At 42.2% G+C, this 21,730-nt stretch overlaps 2 protein-coding genes across 5 annotated transcripts in view; one reads left to right on the top strand and one right to left on the bottom strand.

The window, feature by feature from the left end:
* Window positions 1–21,730, top strand: part of LOC138737239 (ras-specific guanine nucleotide-releasing factor RalGPS1-like) — a 647,381-nt gene that overhangs the window by 290,937 nt on the left and 334,714 nt on the right. The window lies entirely within an intron of this gene.
* angptl2b (angiopoietin-like 2b) overlaps window positions 1–21,730 on the bottom strand; it is a 39,716-nt gene that overhangs the window by 8,776 nt on the left and 9,210 nt on the right. The window contains exons 2-3 of the mRNA XM_069887999.1: window positions 11,416–12,223; window positions 868–1,061 (exon numbers count right to left, since the gene is read on the bottom strand). Of these exons, the coding sequence (XP_069744100.1) occupies window positions 868–1,061; window positions 11,416–12,199 (978 nt within the window). The 5' untranslated portion in view covers window positions 12,200–12,223. The remainder of the gene's footprint in view (window positions 1–867; window positions 1,062–11,415; window positions 12,224–21,730) is intronic.

The raw sequence follows: 21,730 nt of genomic DNA, 5'->3' as shown, positions 1-21,730 counted from the left end.
GAGTTGACTTGCCTGGACAGCACACAAAACAAAGCTTTTTTACTTACTGCTGAATTAACATAGTAGCAAAAGTAGCATATGCTATGGGCCCACACAGTTTTAAGGGCCCTACGCTAAATTCTGGCTGACTTGCTCTGTTACTTTACTCATGAATTATGAACAACTGACTGGGTGTTTAACTTAAACATTTTTGTTTTCATCTATGTACAGTGACTATGAGATACCACACTCCCAAAGTCTGTGTTAATAATCCCGATTCAAGGTGATAATTGGCTAAAATCACTAACCTTAGTTATTTACACAGACTATGGGAGTGTAGTATCTCATAGTCACTACACAATTTGTCGATTCCCAACTTGTGAAAGAAATGGAGACTGAACATAAATATTGGGGCACACTTCTAGAACAAATATTTTTGATATTTGAAATTATATCTACATAAAAGTAATACTATCAGTGTAATATAATGGCTGTTTGGGTTTGGGAGGGGGAACTGGTGGGAAATATGGAAGCTTAAAGGGGTGGTAGCAAAAATTATTATAACCTTTCATCAAGAATGTAATCACTGTATATATAGAGAAAGCTAGTATCATTTTGTTAAGAATAATTAAGACTATTTCAAACTTACCAAAACAGGGGACATGCAGGGTCAGCGTCAGAAACTCTCTCTGTGGGGTGGGGGGGGGGGGGTTGATTCCACCGTCACACTTCCCCCTCATTGGGCATGCGCCAGCCAGCACTATTTAGGGCCCCTTTATGTTATATGTATAGGCCCCACACTACCTTAATCTGGCCCTATCTCGGATGATAAACAATGCAATCTGACTTTGATCAAATGGGACAGTGGTGAATTACCACCCATCTGACCTTGTACGTTTCCCAGTTGCGGAAAAAGTTGACCGAGCCATCCAGCCGCCTTTGAATTACGGTCCAGCCTCCAGGGTCGTGGGTTTGCTCACACCACACCTGCATGAGACGGTTTGTGTTTTCGGGTTTCAGCAAGTAGATACCACTGGTTTCACTGCCAGCCTCTGCTGCTTCCATGCAATCTTTCCACGGTCCTAGAACATGGATTGAAGAAGTGCATACAATGAGATGGATGGGCATTTGCCAACAGGGACTCAACTCTTGATTGGATCACATCCACACAACCCAATTCCCTTGTTCCCATTCAAAATATGTTCTAAGGAATCACATTGGCTTGACAATTTGATTGCACCTCTTCCATAAAGATTATAGCCCAAATGTTGTGCAGGGGGACCTGAGAGGGGCTGTGCATGAATGACGAAAGCTTGGTTTGTAGGTGCAGCAGGTAATCAAGAAGGCAATCGGGATGTTGTCCTCATTGCTAGAGGGATTGAATTTCAGAGCAAGGAGGTTCTGCTGCGACAGTTTAGGGGACTGGTGAGCCACGCTTGGAACACTGCATAAAATTGTGGTCTCCTTTCTTGGGAAAGGATCTACTGGCTTTGGTGGCAGAGCAGAGGAAGTTCACCAGGTTTATTCTGGAAATAAAAGGGTTAGCTTACAAGGAGAGATTGAGTAGACTGGAACTGTTCTCACTGTAATTTAGCAGAATGAGGAAAGATTTTATAGTAACGTAAAATTATGAAAGGTGTAAGATAGAAGTCGTTTCCATTGGCAGGTGAGACTAGAACTAAGGTATATCACCTCACAATTCAAGGAGCAGATTTAGGACTGAGATGAGGAGGAACTGCTTCTTCCAGAGAATAGTGAATCTGGGGAATTCTCTGTCCAATGATGCAGTTGAGGCTGCCTCGTTAAATGCAGATAGATACATTTTCCAAACGTAGGGGAATTAAGGGGTCTAGGAAATGGGTGAGTGTGGAGATCTTATTGAATTGTGAAGAGGGTTCAACGGGCCAGATGGCCGACTCCTGCTCCTATTTCTTCTGTTTTCCTGGAGCCCCAGTACTCTGAAGCCTTTTGTGGCTTAGCTTGTGTCAGGCAATGCAATCTTGCTCTACAGCTGCAACATTCCAGGGTCTCTTTGTGGTCTCAATATTGCTGAGTAAAACGAGTTGCACTGTAGGGGGGGTTTACTTAGGGTTTGAAGAAAATGTCCCTGCTAAGTTGAGAGAACCAAATTTAGTCTCTCATCTCTCTTTCACCCCCCACCCCCCTCTCTTATGCTGAAATTAGGTCAGAGCGTTGCGTAGTTATTCCTGAACAGGGAAACCATGAACATTGACTAATGCCAGAGGTATTGGAGAGAATTTACGTTTCATTGATCAGAAATTAAATCTTGAATACAAGTACAAATCAAAAACCATTGATTACAATGCCCACGTGACCAGATTGTCATAAAAGGCTTATCTGGGTCACTGGAGGGAAGGAAATTTCTCTGGAGTCTGGAGATGACTCCAGAATTAATGTAATTGAAATGGTGGGAATTTACTGGTTAACTGGACTACTTTTCCAAACTCAAAATGAAAAATCTCACCAATGTAGTTGTGATTTTAAATTTGGAATGAAAAGTTAGGATGAGGAATGCTGTAGCTGCCAGAATTAAATTAAAATAGAACAGGAAATAACCTTTAAAGAAGATAATCTGCCACCCATTTGTGACCCAGCCAGAACAATCAATGTGGTTAACTGTTTAATAAATACACTTAGCAAGACAGACAGTATCTGTGGAATGGCAAATGCTTGATATTCCAGGCCAATGGAGTTCAGGAGAATGAGCGATGATCTGGAGGCTTTCAAATTCCAGGAGGGAGTGATAGGTCCTTAGCCTGGAGAGTCGAGAACCAGGAGGCCTTTATTCTCGAATGACTGGCGGCCCTAGTGCCAGCCACTTGGGTTCATTCCTGACCCTGTCTGTTACCTGTGTTCTCCAGGACCATGTGGCTCTGGCTTTCCTCACACATCACAAAGTCTTGCGGGATGGTGGGTTAACAGTGCTTTGTGTACAGGTCAGTGGTAGGATCTGGGGGGGAGATGATGAGAATGTAGGTAGAATTTAAAAAAAGGACAAGATTTGTGTACAAAGTGTGGGCCAAAGTCCTGTTCTATGCTGCATCCCCCATGACTCTTTCTCTTTAATGAATTCAAATTGCAGAGGTGAAAGTCCTTTACTCAGAATGTCATCAAGTAGTCTATTGCAGGGAGTGGGAATGCCACCGATAACTGGGATTGGTAGATTTTTGGATATAAATTAAATCAGGGGATTGGACAAGGATGTGGACAGAAGGAAGAACATGATCTTTTTGAAAGGGATTCTTGAACAAAATAGCCTGTTTTGCTTATGGTTCTATGTTCTGACCCAGCATTAAAATGTTGTGTTTCTCAACTCAGGAGCAGATGTATTCTCCCTCAAAGCCATATTAAGTACTTTTACACCTGTTTGAGAAGAGGATAATTGATACTGTAGTCTGCTTGTTCTCTTGTAGGATTCCCACTGGGAGAATGAGCTGACTCCTCTGGCCAATCTTCAATGTCCAACTGGTTTTGTAGCACTCATCAGTGCAAAAGGATTGTTCTTGGCTTCCTATCTGGTCTGGGAGAAGGTACAGTTTGACAACAGGCCAAGAATAATCCTGGCACATGAAGGAGTAACAACTCGAGATTGGTGCTTCTCGTGGGGGGGTCAGACTTTCAGTCGATAGAGAGACAGATCTTGGCAGTTTGCTAACTAAAACAGAAATGCTAAAGAAATGTTTGTACTAGTAATGGCACTGGCAAATGGAGAGCCTCGTATTCAAAGGCTTGAATGCCTTTTAACATTGATCTCATTTTTTACAAATACATATATTGATGTCAGCAATAGTTATTTATGTGAACCTTTGGTTGGAACTTGTGGACATGCATGTTTAAAAATTCTAAATATCCATTATCCTATGGTTTCAAAATCCAGGTGGTTCAACATCTGGTTGACTGGAGCCCTGTTTAATATGCGTCTTTTAATCGCTTTGGGACCCTTTTCTATATTCATGTTTTTACTGACTGGCTTCACTGGAAAATGTATTAATCTATGGTGTAACATGTAAAAATAGTGAATTTAAAAGCATTAATAAAACAAAAGAAATAATATGAATGGTATTTGATAGCCTGGAAAAATCTGCCAATCCAGCACATGGTCTCAGTAGTGCTAAGGTCTAGCACAGAGGTTTATATCCGTACAATTTTTACCTAAACTGATCAGTTATTTTAAAGATGACATGTATCTATAAAGTTTTCTTTCTGGTGACCAGGATATCCAAAATAAAATGACATCACTTTCTGAAGGAAACACAGCAGCGAGGTACTGACCAAATAGTGATTGTTGGCTGGGACTCTGCGGAATGATCTCTTGGAGATGGTTTGAGGGTTTGTGCTAGTGGGTTATGTATAACATTTCCATATACAGTCATAGAGCATGGAAACTTGATGCAAATCAACCCAGTGCACCTGCAGATCCCTCTGTATGTTGAAGCTCCTTAGGGTCCTGCTTTTCCCTTGCACTTGACCTCCCAAAGTGCAACACCTCACTCTTGTCCATCTACTATTTCTCCACCCATATCTCCAAATGGTCTCTATCCCTTTGTATCTTTTTCACAACCTTATTCGTTCTCCACAATGCATTAAATTCAAATTATCCACTGGTCACAGACTTCTTGTCAGAGTAACACCCTCCACCGCAACACTTCATCTTCTATGACCAAGCTAATTTTGAATCAAATCAACTCAGTTACCACGGATGCAATGTGATCTAATCTTCTGTGAACACCTTGTCACATGCCTTAAGTCCATGTACACAGCATCCACTGCCATACCATCAATCATATTTGTCACTTCCTCAAAAAACACAGTCCGTTTTGTGAGCCACAACACCATCCAGATGTGCAAATTATTACATCAAGCATCTGGGGAGTTAGGGATCATAATGTTAGGACTGATATTGGGCTGTGGCATTCACTGAAATGATGAGAGTGTTATTTTGGGAATTTCTTCAGTACTTTTGTAGGTTATTTCTGTCCACACTCTAACTAACCATAGTGACAAGATGCAGGGGAGAGAATTCAACGTTCACAGCAATGGGTCTAATTCCTTCCTGCAAATGTTTTGAGACCAATTCAGGCTGATGATATAATGAGGAAATTCTGACCGCAATTTAACTTAATGTTAGATTAGTTTATAGAATCAGTGGCAGTGATGTCTCCTGCTACCTTCCATCTTTACAACATCTGAGAGGAAAGACTTAGACTTAGACTACATAAAAGGTGGTGGGTTTATGAAATGAACTATCTGAAGCAGTGGTGGAGGACAGTACAGTCACAATGTTTTAAAGACATTTGGACAGGTGCCTAAATAGGAAAGGATATGTGCCCCCATCTTGACAACATTTTACAGAAGCATAATTGAGAGTTTCTGTCTGGCAGCTTCATTATGTGGTTGGAGCAGCTGCAAAGCATTAAACTGGCTGAGAAAATCACTGGGGTCTCCCTTTCTTCTATTGACGGCATTCATCAGAACTGTTGCTTATATAGGGCTCAAAGAATTATTGAGGACCCCTACCATCCATCACACCGATCTTTGACCTACTACTTTCATCAAGGAGGAACAGGAGCATTAATATTAAGCTGGGAAATAGCTTCTTCTCACAGGCTGTGAGATTGATAACTGGTATCCTCTAAGCTTGGGTCTCCTTTTAATGAAATTTAGTAAATTATTCCAGAATATTGATACATATTTATTTTGAATTATACTTCTATATAATACAAAGTTTATATGTATCGTGATGTGGTTATTAGGTGTTGTGTGAGAAATGTATTGTGTGTCTATGTGGGTTCCCCGTGCTGTGGAGAAAGGCTGTTTCACCTGGTTGTATATGTACAGTCAGTTGAAAATAGACTTGAACGTGAAATTGAAAGGCAAGCAAATTGGACAAGTTCAAGATGGATGAGTTGGGCTGAAGGACCATTTTCTGTGGTGTATAGCGGACTATGATACTTCCAAATCTGTGACTTCAGAAATGCCTTCAGCAAATGCAACATAACTCTTCATTTTTGTGACTTCCTCAAAACAAACGCTAATAAATTTGTCAGAAAAGATTTTTCCTTTATGAATACATTTAAAATTTCCAAAAGTTATTGGCTTTATTATTAAAATGTTGCATATTTTTGCTATAATTAGCATTGATTCTAACATTTTTCCATCAATGGACATTAGGTTAATTGGCCCTCAGTTGCCCATGCTTTGTCTCCATTTCTTTTGAAAATGGGTGTGGCATTGACATCTACCAGTCCTCTGCCACATCTCCAGAACGGAAGGAAGATTATAAATAATACATTTACTAACAGGGGATCCTTGGATGCAAGCCATCTGGGCCTAGGGACATATCAGCCTTTGACCCCATTAGTTTTTCCAACTATTTCTCTTGTTATGTTATTTCATTCCTCCTCAGTATTAATGAGGTATTCATTGTATCTCCTCCTTGTAAAGACTGATACAATCGATCTATATAATACCTGTTATTTCCTTGTCCTGAGGACTATTACCAGTCTCTTTTGACAATATTCATTTGTATTTCTCTCTTTCTTTATAAATAATTAAATAGCCCTTATTATCTATTTATACATTCCTCGTCAGCCTGCTCTCCTTTTTTATTTTCTGTTTATGTTTTTAGTTATCCTGCATTGGATTTTGAATTGATCCCTTTCTTCAGGGCTAATGCTAAAATTTGCTTTTCTCTGTCAAGTTCCTGTACTCTTAAATTTGGATGGCCAGGATCAGTTTATCTCTTCCTTTGAATGTTCCTCCTTTTAGGGATATATAGTCACAGTTATTTACTCAGAAGTATGGAGTGCAGTCCTTCATGTACATATACACCTACTCCCTACTGTAAGAGATACCATTGTGCAGATGACAGGCATACTGTAGTCCCAGGATGGAGAAATAACTATTTATCTACATAGCTACATCTATGTGCTTGGAAACTGAGGTAGAGAAATGGAAAGATCAACAATTTAATAAAATCTAACGTTTATCTTTTGCGAGAAATTCTTCAAGAGTTTACTGCTTGCAGTGGCTAGGTCGAGAATGAATGCGCGCAAATCATTAGCTTCAAATGTTAAAAGGATGGTTGAAAATAACTGTAATTGCTCTGCCATTTATTTTGAATGTGTGACCATGTACAGTATCAGACATTTACCTCATTCAAAGCTACTGAACTGGTATTTGACTTCAAATTATGTGGAGAGAATTTCCTGGCACGTTGCTGGTGGGATGACTATCTGCTACAATGCCATAGGGCAATGAAGAACAATTGCTGGCATTGGCAACAATGCTGTATGAAGGTTCACCGTTGCTGTGACGAGGACATCTCAAGGGTGGGTACTAATCATTTGCCATTTCAAGGCAGAGTCATCTTTTTGTAGAAGGTCTGAACGCCATTCATAAGGACTGGGACGAGGAAAGGAAACATGAAGCGTTCCTTGGGAAGCTTCTCGTTGCTGTTTCGTCTGATCAGCAGCTGATTTGAATTATGTTTCAGCAGGCGGGCTATTACAGCCCTGATTAAATCAGTAAAAACAGCGGCATTTCCAGCTGTTGTTCTGAGATCCTTTGAACTCATTTTGTACATGGAGAGGAACCAAAAGATGAGAATTTCTGTGGGATTATTTTAAATGGTGCGTAGTCTTTAGCTACTGGACGTCTAGAACAGACATGGACACAATCGATATTTGAGGCCACTATTAATAATTTCCCTATTCTCTTTGAGCGTGTATCACGGCAAATGTTAGCCCACGAATAAAACCTACTCCTCAGAAATTATGACAAGCATCCTGGTGTGGCCATTCATACAGTATGTCAAGATCATCTTGAATACTTGGAGTGTGACTTAGAGGCCACAATCATAGTCATGAAGAGATGCAGTGTGGAGTAGGCTATTTGGCCCAATGAGTCCATGCTGTCCTCAACCCATTTCCTCTGATCCCATTTTATTATGAGGTCAGATCCCATTCCAGAGTTGAGAGAGTGCTAGACTATCAGAGGACTGCAAGGCTTGGTTACGTTTCTGACTGGTAGTTTATACTTTGTTCCCACATGAGCCTTAGACAGTAAAAGTATCTTGAGGTGGAGGGGGAGGGGTCTGACCTCTAAATCCAAGTGCTCCTGGCTTATGATAGGGCCTGGCTCTATACCACAATCACTGGGGCTCATCAAGCTACTCCATCTGAATCACACAATTAAAGGTGCCATGAGCAGGTTCAACACCTATAGTTTCCTTGTATGTTGGTGCTCTATCTGCTACTCAGAAGAACTGCACCTTTATGTGACATTGATGAGATTGGGTTTTGATAATTTGAAATGAACTGCTAACCTGAAGCTGTACTATTATATTCATCGACATATTGGGGAGACAATTTTTGCAACTTGACTTTTCAAACACGTGTGAGTGAGATGTTTGGACTAGAGCGGGATTATTTTTGATTGGGAAGATTTGCATTTTGGATTTTATTCCCCATTTGGTATCTTGAATTCATAAGAGCAGTGGAGAGGGAAGTGATTCCATGCCACAGGTGCTCTGAGGTTAGTAAGGAATTACTTATGGTGGTATGTGAGTGGGTGAAAAAGATGGAGAACCACTGGTTAAGGCCTTGAAAATGTTCATTGATCCATAGCATTCCAGGGTTGAGAATTCCAAAGATTTCTGTCAAAGGGAAGAAGCTTCTGTGCATCTCCATCTCAAAAGGACAATCCCATATCCTGAAATGATGCCCTTTTGTTCCAAATTCCTCCATGGGAAGACACATTCTCTAAGCGTCCACCTTGTAAAGCCCTCTCAGAATTATTTCTGATGAAGGGTTTGGCTCGAAATTTTGATTGTCTGTTGCCTTCCATGGATGCTACCTGACCTGCTGAGTTTCCCCAGCATCATGCATGTTGCCCCTCAGAATATTATATTTCAATTTTTAAAAAGTCTGTTATTATCTCTTAATGTTGCTGAGCCCAACCTGCTTAACCTCTGTTCATAAAATGATTTCTTCAATCCCAATAAGTCAGAGGGAACCTTGTCTGAGGTAAATCCCAAGTAAGTGTATTCCTCTTTGGGTGAGGAAACCATACAGTAAGCAGCACTTGTGGTGTGATCTCAGTAACATGTGTATCAAGCTTATCGCCACATGCACCAAATTGTTTTGTGAGTAGACCAGTTGGACGTATCATGCACAGTACAAGATGTATAACACAAAATGAAATTGCAGGTGATAGAGAGCATAACTTTACTATTTTGAAGTCCATTCAGGTCTCTGATCTAGCAGGAAATAATCTGTGTTAGAATTTGATATTCTTATACTTGTTATTATACATTTGTAACAAAACAATTGATATTTAAGTGGTTCAGCACCCAAAGAAAACACCTTCCCTTGGGACTGTTGGTGACAGAAGCCTGGTGTAAAAGGCAATCCACCTTTTGGGCCTGAAACCCTTCCTGATGAAGGGCTCAGGCCCAAAACGTTGACTGCCTTTCACCTCCTGGGGATGCTACATGACCTGCTGAATTTCTCCAGCACTGCAATCGACCCCAGCATTTGCAGACTTTACCTCTCTTTAGCTGCACGTGAAGCTACTTTGAACGTTTCAGTGAAGCTCAGATTTTGCCCAATTTGGTCACTGTGAAGGGTGCTGCCCTGATCCACAAAATTAGGATTGCAATAATTTCAGAAGGGGATTTTCTGTGACCTTGCTCTCGATCTTCTGCTTCTGCCATTAGCTTTGAGTTTCTTGTGTGGGGATTGAAGGGAAGATTGATCACTGCAGCTTGATGTCATTCAGAGGCCAACAATTGGGAAATGTCGCCCCTCATTTCAATCCACAGATATTACCTGACCTCATTATTTTAGTATTTTCCTCACAGAATTCCAACATCTGCTGTAATTTGCTTTTATTTCTCTGCATGGGGAACATTGCAATTCAGGCGATTCAGCTTTGAGTGAGCACAGGGCAAGGACACAATCTCACAGGGGTTCATTGTTGTTTGACTACATTTGTTCTAATCATTTAATGCAACATCGTGGCATCACAGTTACTGCATACCAGAGCTTGTTTCAATAATTGGAGAAGTGGTTATGAGCTCATTAAGCTGAGGCAGAACTCCTTCACCACTGACCGGACACCCTCGCTTGCACAGGGTGGGAATCATTTCCTTTCCAGCCGGGGAGGAGGGAGAGTGAGGAGGAGGATAGTAAAAGGAGGTGGACGGTTTTCATTTCTTTGGGGCCCAGAACTTTGATTCAGTATGGGATGGAGGCATCTTTTTAATGTGTGTACAAATATGTCCTGTTTGTATGGAAATACCTGAAAGGAAGATTTCTATTTCTACTGCTGGAAACGTCACTTTTTTTGCATGGAGGTTTAGTCGTCTTTATGAGGAGATCTTTCTGGCTGGGGCCGATTGAGTTTTCTGCATAGCAGGACAAACACCGTGATGAATGAGGAGCCTCACTCCCCTGGGTTTTGGTGCCACAGTATCTACTTCCCATCTTCAAAGCATCAGACCATCTTGTATTGTTCAAAAGCTGTGGCTCCCCATTACATCAGCTTGTGCTCTCGACATTACATGTATCCTATCTCCTTGACGGTTTAGATGCCAAGACTTCATTGCAGGTTTCCAGCATGCATTCCCCCCCCCCACGGCCATTATTTGTAATTCCAGAATAAATGGATGTTTGCAAACACAAAAATTGCAGGAAGAGCACTCAATTTTTGCTAATGAAATGTTTCCTTGGAAAAAAAACCAAGCTCATTGGTGCCAACGTTATCATTTTTATTGGCCATTCCCAGCCACTTAGTAGTCATGCAAAAGATTGCTTCCTCTCTCCTCTAGATACATATCCTCCCAGCCCATCACATCGTGAATGAGACTGTAAATTAGCCAAAGCTTTTGTTTTTATTTTTCCACCTATGATAGATTCATACATTTACATAGTTATACACACCATGGAAACATGTCCTTCAGCCCATCTCAAACATTTGCTGACCCAATGTTTATCTCTGCTAAACCCAGTTTATTTGAGTGTGTCCTGTTTTATGCAGGCATGAGATGAGATCACAAGGAACAAGAACAGGCCATTCAGTCCCGTGAATCTGTATTTCATTTAGTAAGATGATGACGACTGATACTTTGATTCCCTTGCTGCTCAAATGCTTCAGCTCTCTATGTGCTTGACATGTAGTGATCCACAGCTTTCTGTAATTCCAAAGCCTCTCAACCCCACTGAGGAAAGAGCCAGCATCTCATCCTGCCATGAAACCCCCCTGCTCAAGGATGGTTAAGCTTCAATAAAAGTTATGTTGCAATACGTTACTCAGCTAGTTCTGTCCTGTGCTGTATTTTCCTCCATAGCCCTGTCATTATGTCTGTGCCCGCCGCTAAATGGTTCATAACCGCGCGCCTTGCATTTCACTTACCAGACAGCGTACTTGTGGGAGGCACTTTGGAAAGAAGTGGTGGCATTGTTGGCAGCAGGTTCAATGCCAGTTGCCGCCTGTCCTGATGGTTCTGATCTCGCTGGATCTCATTGGTTGTGATGAGGATGTTTTTGCGTTTCTGGGGCGGGGGCTGCACCGGCTTGGCAGCTGGTAACAACTGGCACCTTGCCTCCAGCTGTGCAATAAGGTACGTCTGGTTATTTGCCAGCAAGGCCAAGTGCTGGTACTTGTGCTCCAGGTCCCTGTAGTGGTTGGAAAGCTTCATCATCTCTGCTGTCTGATTGAGAATCTTGTTCTCAAGCTGAGAGACCTCAAGGGCATTGTCCCGTTTCCGAATGATCTCGTGCAGTAGCTGCATGTAGAGTTGGGTTACCCGTGCGTTCATGTTCCTGCTCTCCTTCCGCAGAAGCTTCACCTCATTGACCACCCCACCGTCCACCTCGACCAGCTGCTGGAGGCTCTCGATCTGCCTCTTCTGCTTCAGGAGTTCATTGTTGATCACCTCCAGCTCTTGCTTATTGACACGACTCTCCCTCACCACTTCAGGCTTTGAGTTCACACATATGGCCCCTGTGACCTTCTGCTGAGGTACAATGAAGGTATACGAGCACTTGTTTTCCATGGACACGGTGGCGCGTTTGTCTCTGCTTGTGCGGAAGATCCGCCCCTCCCTATCCTCGCTGGATTCAAATTCCTCCACCTTGTCGATGCCTGCTGCATGATGAATCAGAGCCAACAAGGTGACAAGCACAAACTTCTTCATGGTGGCTCTGGAGATAAATAGCCTCTGTAAGAGGGACAGAACGATGACGATTATTAACTCCAGCATCATGGAAAAGAACATTCACCAGATATAAAAGGAAAACTTTTCAAACCATTAATGTTCTTTGCATTGCAGTTCTTGAAACAATTTAAGAGCTGTCTTAAGAAATGTCACAGCAGTAAAAGGCAATCAGCGTTTCATGCCCGAGCCCTTCCTTGGGAGTTCTTCCTGATGAAGAGCTCGTGCTTGAACTGTTAATTCCTTTTACTTCCTATGAATGCTGCATGACCTGCTGAGTTTCTCCAGCATGTTTATACATTGCACTAAACCCCAGCATCTGCAGATTTTCTTGTTTTACTGAAGAAACATCTACATTTGGTGAAAATTCTTGACCCAACTCTAATCTCATCAGACAAATCTATCTCCATCTTAATGCCACTTCCACAGACCGCATAATGTCTTATGTTAGCCAGACCCAGCTGTGAACATCTCACTTTTATACAAATACAAGATGTGTTCTGTTTATCTTGGAATTATTGATTCATGATCCATGTAAATTTGCCACCTCACTGCTTCCAGCTCTCTCAATTTTCTCAGTGGCAGAGAAATGCAAACTTTATTGTTTGTGGAGTGGAGCAAAAAGCTAAAATTTAGTGTCAGGTAAGGAAACACATTTTGAAAGAGATTTTGCTGTCAGCTCTCAGTACACACCCATCATGCATTATTCCAACTTGATCGTACCTAAGGGATTGATGGCATTAATGGGCAATCATTTGCAATCACCTGTTTCCACATATGGCTCCAGTCATCTTCAGTTACACAGAATGACCTGATGGTGAGTGAGAAGTAGGAAATTGTTGAACAATGCTTTCCCTCTTAATAACAGATTTGTGCAAGCTGTAAGCTGTGGTATGTCTGACCGTCAACCTTGTTTATTATCATTTCAAATCACCCACAACAAGAAAACCGATCAGAGTTGATGCCTGGTAATCGTCAACGAACCTCCCTTCACAGAACCTCCCTTTGATTGTTCTGTTTTCAACCAATTATATGGGGGGGGAAGTCCCAAAAAACCTCCCACTGCCTTTAATACAGTGCCAGTGATCTGGTTCGAATCCGGTGCTGTCTGTAAGGAGTTTTACATTCTCCCTGAGTTTGGGTGCACTGGATTCCTCCCACCCTTCAAAATGTATAGGGATCGTAGGTTAAATGGGGTTTTTGGGCAGCACTGGCTCATGGTTCGAGGGGGCTGATATCATGTAATCTGTCTAAATTGATTGATTAAAGCTGCATTCACAAGTATGCGATGATGCATCGCCAGATTTAAGACTTTCTTTTCCACCGTTGCCACACTCCTGAATGATCTCCAAAATCCTGTTTTTCCATGATTCCTGACAAAGGGCTCAGATCCAAACCGTTGACTTCCTTTCACTTCAAATGGATGCTGTGTGACCTGCTGAGTTTCTCCAGCACTTTAGACCCCAGCAAGTGCAACTTTTCTTGTTTAACTCCAAAATAGTAAAATTACGTTGTCTTTGGTCAGTCCCAACTGATGTCTCTCTTTAATTCTTCACTTTTCTGTCTAACTTCTTGTACATGTACGAGATATCTACCAGTCCGCACACAGAACAACCCCTATTATTGCATTTTGGAACATGCGATAATAAACTTGACTGAATTAATTATATTCCTAGGTGACGTCTGTACATTTTTAAGAATTTGCCTCAATACATCCTCTGTAGATTAAACAGAAATTGTTTGTAGACCACTGGAGTGAATAAAGCAGAATGGCAGCAAGCAGGTCTGCAGGAATCATTTTTGACCTTAGAGGCAGATCGGAGGAGGAGAGGCTGCAGGTGCTCTTGACGTCTCTGTTCTCGGCCCCTCAGATTCACACCTGAGAGGGCTGGAGGAGGACTAGTAACCCAATTTATATGACGGCATCTCCGATCCTGCAGAAATAAGTCAGTGTTTGAGAGCACAAGAGTGCAGAAGCAGGCCACCCAAGCCCTCCACTCCATCCTGCATTTCTGCCCCAGACCTCGTCTCTTCTTCTATGCCAGTTCCGCAGAGTTGAGGGAAAAATTCTTCACTTCCTTTTTAAATACTCCCAATATTCAAGCCTTCACCACCCTCTAGGGTAGAGATTCATCTACAAGTACAGACTCGTGTGTGACTCAATTTTAAATCTTGTTTCTAATGCGCTTATGGTTCAAGCTTATGGACACATCACAATATCAAGTCGTCACCTTTATTAATCATTCATACCATGCTTACATGGTAAAGCTGAGGTAGCGTTTTTGCTGGACCATGAAGCATATTTACATATATAAAACTAAAACACATTTACATAAAATAGATGTTAAACACATTTACATGGAATAGATGTTAAATACGTTAAAATATTAAGATTTATACATTAACAGTCCACGGTACACTATCCACATATGTTCTGGGAATTTAGGAGTCTGATGGTTTGGGGGAAAAAAAACTTGCCCAATCTAGATGTAAGGGTCCGTGTAACCTCTTACCAGATGGCAGAAGGGAGAGCAGTTTACATGAGGGATGTGTGGAGTCCTTCACAATGTTTATTGCCTTTCGCCTGCATTGAATGTTGTAGATATCCTTCATGGTAGGAAGAGAGCCCCCGATGATCTTTTCCACTGACTTTACCATCCTCTGTAGGGTCTTGCGATCCGAAGTGGTACAGCTTTCAAACCAGGTGGTGATGCAGTTGCACAGGATGCTCTCAATACATCCTCTCTAGCAAGTAGGAGGGTGGGAGATGCCTTCATAGGGCTTTCTTGGCTATGGACCAGGTGAGATTCTCCACCAAGTGCACTCCAAGGAACTTGATGCCCTTGACAGTTGAGCCATCAATGGTCAGCGGAGTGTGGTCCCATGGGGCCCTCTTGAAGTCGACAACCATCTCTTTTGCTTTATTAACGTTCAGATACAGGTTGTTAGCGACTGCACCTCTTCTCTGTTTGCTGACTCCTTGTTCTTACTAATAAGGCCCACCACAGTCATGTCATCAATGAACTTATGATATGGTTTGAGCTGTGTTTAGCTGCATAGTCGTGGGTCAGCAGAGGGAACAGCACCCTGCTCAACTCCACAGAATCTTCAACATTTCTGAAAGATTACCTCTCATTCTTTTAAACTCGAAAGATCATTAATCTATCTTCTAATCTCCAAAGAAAATATTTAATTTTAATATTTTAATTATTTGCATTTTAGCATAATATAATTAACTTTTAATCTGTTTTCAAATCTCAGTTATTATGTTATTGCAGACTATTTGATTATTCTTTGAAAATGTGTTTAATTCTCAGCCACATTTAAAAGTTGGACCAGCTTTGAGGCAGGCAGGAATGCAGGATTCATTGCCTGCGGCCAACCGCTGTTGAGGCCCTACCCCACTTCAGAGGGCAGCTCTCAGGATGGGTGCAGGTGGGGGGGAGATCTATCTAACCCAGTAGTTGTTCTGGGAATGAGGCCAGGGGGAATCTAGTGACTAATCTGGGGATGGGGTTGGTGATCTATCTGACCTAGAGGACAGCTCTTGGATAGGATAGGGGAGGGAGAGAGGAAGTGTAATCTATCTGACCCAGCAGCAGCTGATGAGGGTGAGATGGCTGATCTATTTGACGCAGCGGTCTAGAAAAGGTAAGAATGGGACCCAGAGACCTTGGCAATAGCCCACAGTAGGGCTTTTTTCAACAACCCATTCAGGCTGAGGGAAGAAAACCATCAGAGTAAAAATCAGGCTGGCAATAACACCATAAGATACAGAGCATAAGTAGGCAATTTGGCCCATTGAGTCTGCTCCACCCTTCCATCAGAGCTGACCCATTCTTCCACGCAGCTCTACTCCCCTGCATCCTCCCCTTCGCCCTTGATACCCTGACCATTCAGACACCTTTTCAACCTGTAAGTTTAATTACAGAAGTTGATAAATTTGACTTTTTTTTAATAAATGACCGAAAAGAAGGCCATAAAACAGAGGAGGTGTAGGCCATTCATCCCATTGAGTCTGCTCCATCATTCAAATCATGACTGATGCGATTTTCCACTCCACACCATTCTCCTGCCTTTGCCCCAAAAATGTTGTGCAAGGGTTTTTTTGAAAAAAGTCCTCCAAACAACCAAAATAATGGGATCATTTTTAGCTTCTATAGATGTTGAACTTTTACTGCTTTAAACTTTGTTGAGTTTAATCTGTGTCCCCAGATGACCAAGACCACCAAATCATGGCTTATCCCCTGCTCTATAATAAATAAATTATTTTATGGTCCTTCTCCACCACTATCTTGTAATCTTTGCTTTTTATCTTTACCCTTCTGACATTAAGCAGGAATGCAAAACAAAAGCTTTCACAAATTAGGGCCTGTCATCGCAGTTTAAACCAGATCTGCCACTCCTGTGTGAAGAAAACAAGGTAAATGAAATAATATTCATGAAGGAACCCCGTCCAAGAGTGCCAGTTAGCCTTCAGGTGAAATGCGGTAGGTCGAGGTATGCGCTTTTGATGTATGGTATACCAGAGGCTATTTTGGTGATTCAAGTGTGTCACTGTTAAAACATGCAATTCTTTCCTCAATTTACATTAGCTGAATGTTTTAAACTATCCATGACCTTTTGGAGTTCAATCCTGCACATAAGACACTTGTGACTGTTGAGAAGCAGTTTCTATTGCAAGCAAAGCTCTAGGTTCAGCTTGGAATCGTGAATGGGGGACTCGATAAGGACAGAGCCCCAATCTCTGACCAATGCTCCCAAATTTAATGATGCTGAGGTTGTGCTCTGTCCTCTTTGGCAGTGCCATGGGACTGGCTTCTTTGTTGGCTGATGGGAGATACAGACTGAACCAGGATGGGGCCGATGGGTAGGTGAGGTGATGTACACCCACATCCATGGAACCTTCGCCTTGAGGAGTGGAAGTTGCCCCTGTGAGGTTTATCGTAAAGCGGATAGCTGTTGCACCCTGACTACACAGAGCAAGGTCTCGATTGAGTGGCAAGGGGACCTACAGTAATGGGCACTAAGCTCTACTGCCTGGGCATCACAGTGATCCAACCTGGTCCAACCACATTGACGCTACGGCCCAGAAAGGAACCTCTCTATTTTCTCAGAGGCCCAATGAAAGTCAGTGCGTTCCTGGTGTCCTTTATTGATTTTTATAGAAAAGATCCTTCCCTGATGCATCACAGGAATCTTTCTGAGTATATACTTTTGACTAATATTTTTGAAGGAAATTAAAAGGGATCAAACATGTGACTTGTACACTGGTTTATTCAGATAAATTAAGGTTGGTCTAGTTTATGTTTGCACATGTGTTCATGTTATCTGCACATTGATTTGTGCTTTGCTCTGCACCATTTGATTTCTTTCTGGAATTATCTATTTCTGTACTGTTTTATTTGTGCTGTGTATGACATGTTCAGCTAGATTGATCACTGAACAAACTCTATCGCTGGATATAACAACAAACTTGAACTTCAACGCTCGGTCACTGAGCACGCGCCAGATTGATAGATGCCCGTGAAACATACCCGCAGGCGGAACCAATAACAACCTGGGTGATCCCTCAATACTTCAGCATTCCCTTGCACATCTCTTCTGCCAGACCAAACCTTTTCTGCAGTTCACTTAGGAGGAAGCAATTAAATTGTGAAATACAATACTGCAGAACTGTGCAGGGCCTCAAAACTTGAATTGTCTTTTTCTTTTGTAGTTGACCTCAAGATATTGGAAGAAAAGCTCAGGGTCATCAAAAAATGTAGGCAGCATCGATGCAGGCAAAAAGGCAGGGAACTGTAGGCCAGTTCGTTTAACAGGGAAAATGCTTGCAACTATCATTAAAGAAGAAATAGTGAGGCATCTGGAGTGAAATGGATCCATCAGGCAGACACAGCAGGGACTCAGCAAAGGCAAATTTACCAGAGTTCTTTGAGGATATAATGAGCTCAATACATGGAGGGGAGCAGGTGGACGTTGTTTACTTGGATTTCCAGAAGGTGTTCAATAAGATGCTGTATAAAAGACTTGTACAGAAGATAAGGATGCATAGAGTTGGAGGATGATGTCTTAGCATGGATAGAGATCTGGTTAACCAATAGAAAGCAGAGAGTTTGGATTCAGGGGTGTTTTTGTGGTTGGCAATTGGTGGTGAGCTGGGTGCCACAGGGGTCGGTGATGGGCCCACAATTGTTCACAACATACATAAACAATCTGGAAGAGGGGCAGAGTGTAGCGTATCTAAGTTTGCTGATGACATTAAATTCAGTAGAAAAGCAAATTGTGCAGAGGATATGGGTTGATTGAGTGGGCAAGGGCATGGCAGATGGAGTACAATGCTGGCAAATGTGAGGTTATCTAATTTGGAAAGAAAAATGGAAGGCCAGGATATCATTTAAATGGCAAGTGATTGCAGCATTCTGCAATGTAGAAGGACTTGGAAGTGCTTGTGCATGAATCGCAAAAGGTTGGTTTGCAGGTGCAGCAGGCTGTCAAGAAGGCAAATGAAATGTTGGAATTAAAGGGCAGGAAAGTTATTCTGCAGCTGTACAAGGTATTGGCAAGGCCACATCTGGAGTACTGAGTGTAGTTCTGGGGTATGGAGAAAAGGCAGGTAGGTGGAGATTAGTCTATCATTAGATCCGCCATTATCTCGTTGAGTGGCAGAGCAGGCTTCACAGGCCAGAAGGCCTACTCTTGCTCCTATTTCTGATGTTCTTGCTAGAAGTGTTTCACTTGAAGTGAAATCTCAGAAAGAGTAGCAACAAGGGGAGAGGGGAAAGAGAGAGAGGCTTAACATTCAATGTTTTGTCATGTACATGAAATACATTAAAAAGCTTCATTTTGCTTGCTTGTCCTGCAAAGCAAACAAACACTTCAAGGAAATCGGCACCACAAGAGGGAGTTACTTTAGAAACATAGAATGACCGATGATCTCATCGCCTCTTCCCAAGTCACTGTCTCCAGCGCCACCATATCTACTTGAATGCTGCCATGACGTATATAACCAGTATGCTTGTATGCATCTGTCTCATTTCTCTCTCCTTTCCCACTACTCCTGTGATTTGCATTTTGGCATGGTCTTCTAGGGATATTTTTTTGGCCATGATTGTCTCAGAGGGGTGTCTGTTGTAAAGCACAGCACAAGTCTGAGTAATTTTTGTTTTTGCTGGCATTTAGCACTGCTCTGTTTACAAATGGAATAAAAAGGGAAAATCTTAATAAGTCCCAGACTCTGACGACATTTGAAACTGTTTTGCTGTGAATTCCATTCCCTGAATGAGATTGTGGGATTACAGAAGCAGATTCCAGCTGACAGCACCTGCTTGTGGAAAGATTTGATCCCAAGGGCACACAATTTTCTGGGAGGAAGAGCAGTATTGTTGTGGGGATATTGGTGGAAGTGACAGTGGGAAGGGAGTGCAAGCCTGTTATTGAGGCACTTTTTCAGCTGGAATGGGAGATGAGCGTTGATCCCAATCAGAGCTAACCAATTCCTGTGGTGTAATGTAACTGCATGAATAATCATTGGTAAATATTGAACAGAAACCCATTTATACTACTACTATTCCATGTGCAGGAAGTGATCAGTTCACGTGTGAATGCTGTTTCTCTATGCATGTCTGACCATGTTAAATACATATGGAAGCTGTAAAGCTTTTGTTTAAAGGCATGGGCACATACAATCTAAATTTTAAAAATAAAAAGAGCTCAGCAAGCTTGCACAGCATCTGTGAAGAGAAAAACAGAGCTGACAAGTCAGGCTGATGAGCATCATGTCTGGTGCAAAGTGCCCAACCTGAGTCCTCAACTCTGCTTCTCTCTCTGAAGATACTGACTGACCTGCTGAGTATTTCAAGCATTAGAGTCACGGAAACAGGCCCTTCAGCCCAACTTGTTTGCGCCGACCAAGTTGTCTACTCAAACTCATACTTACTTGTTTGGCATGTACCTCCCAATTTTTACGATTTACATACCTCTCTGTTTCCCACTTCCCCTGAAAGCTGCATGTATCCACAGCCCTCTGAATACTTCTCAGATTTCATTTTGTGCCTTAAAATAATTGTAATTATGTCATAATTTTTGGGCCTACAGTCCCCTTGCTATTTAGATATTTATTAAGGATTCTGAGTTCTCCATCAAACACCAAATGCCCACAGCACCAATGTTCCTGCAACCTGACAACAGCATTTCCACTGTAAAGCCATACATCTGTGCTTGAGTATGAAATGGTGAAAGGTGATATTTGAGCAGCCATCTGCACTCCTCTGTGGCAAGGGATTGTTGAGTGCAAATGAAGGGATCATGTGCCTTCTTCCCTGCAGTGCTTAACACTTGGCAGACGTTGCTCAGTGTACACAAATTTCACCCTGCTGAACATAAAAACTCCAGTTAAAGGTAAGAACGAGACACCAGGCCAGTTGGCGTGATGGTGAGGAATGCAATCACTCTTTCATTAGTAGCACACAGAAGTTATTTTGGAAACTTTCTGCAGTGCCTTTTGTGACTCATTGATGCTACTAGAAGTGTAGTCACTGTTGGCCAGCTTCTTCTTAGACAATCCCTCAGGATCAAGGATGACCTGCTTCCATTCAAGTTCTGAGGTGCTGATACACATGCAGCCTCTCTCTTTCTCCAGAGAGAGGAGGTGCATGTCAGTGGCTAGTTCGATGGATGGCATGCTTCTTTTTATCCTGGGCTTCTTTGTACACGCATTGCAGGCACAGGATGCTCCTCCTGGTGGGCCAGCTTCCCCATGAGTTGGTGGGAAGTTTACACCTTCTCAGGAAAGAGAACTGTGTGTTTGTTTAAGGAGAAACACAAAGACTGTATGCTTAAGACAGTAAAAGCACAATGCTGGAGAAACTCAGCAGTTCAGAGTACTTTATAAGCCAAAGATAAAGGTACATAATCTATAGTTTGGTCTTGAGCTCTTTGTCAAGGTGCAGACAAAATTTGGGCAGGACCCAAACAAAATGATGGGGGAGAGTGGGATGGGAAGGAGCGCAGTCCTGCAGGCAGGAGGTAATAGGCAAGGGAGGGCACACTAGCAAACGTGGGGGATGGCTCTGAATGGGGAGGAAAGGGGGGTGAAGAGCTGGAGGAAAGAAGGCAGAGGGATGAAGAGAGAGCAAGAACAGGGAGTAGGCTCACGGAAACCGGAGACTTAAGACAGTTTCTTCTCCACAGCCATCAGGGTCCTGAAAGAACCTCCCAACTATCACACTGCCTTTGCTTGGTGGTAATTGATTTTGTCAATACAATCCTATACTTTATAAATTATGCTCTTTACATGGCTGAATGAATATTAGAGACAACCTGTCAACATAATGAAAGGCAAAGAGTCCTGATCCAACAGATCAACGGACCATTTCTCCCCACAGATGCTACCTGATCTGTTGAATCCTTTCAGCTTTGTATTGTTTGCTGAGGATTCCATCGTCTGTCGTTTGTGCTTTGCACTTCACATGATACAGTGGCCAAAGACAGGAGAAGAGACTTCAGATTTAT

The sequence above is a fragment of the Narcine bancroftii genome, chromosome 1 (genome assembly GCF_036971445.1).
Source record: "Narcine bancroftii isolate sNarBan1 chromosome 1, sNarBan1.hap1, whole genome shotgun sequence".
Taxonomy (NCBI): domain Eukaryota; kingdom Metazoa; phylum Chordata; class Chondrichthyes; order Torpediniformes; family Narcinidae; genus Narcine; species Narcine bancroftii.
This window is presented reverse-complemented; position numbering and strand designations above follow the sequence as displayed.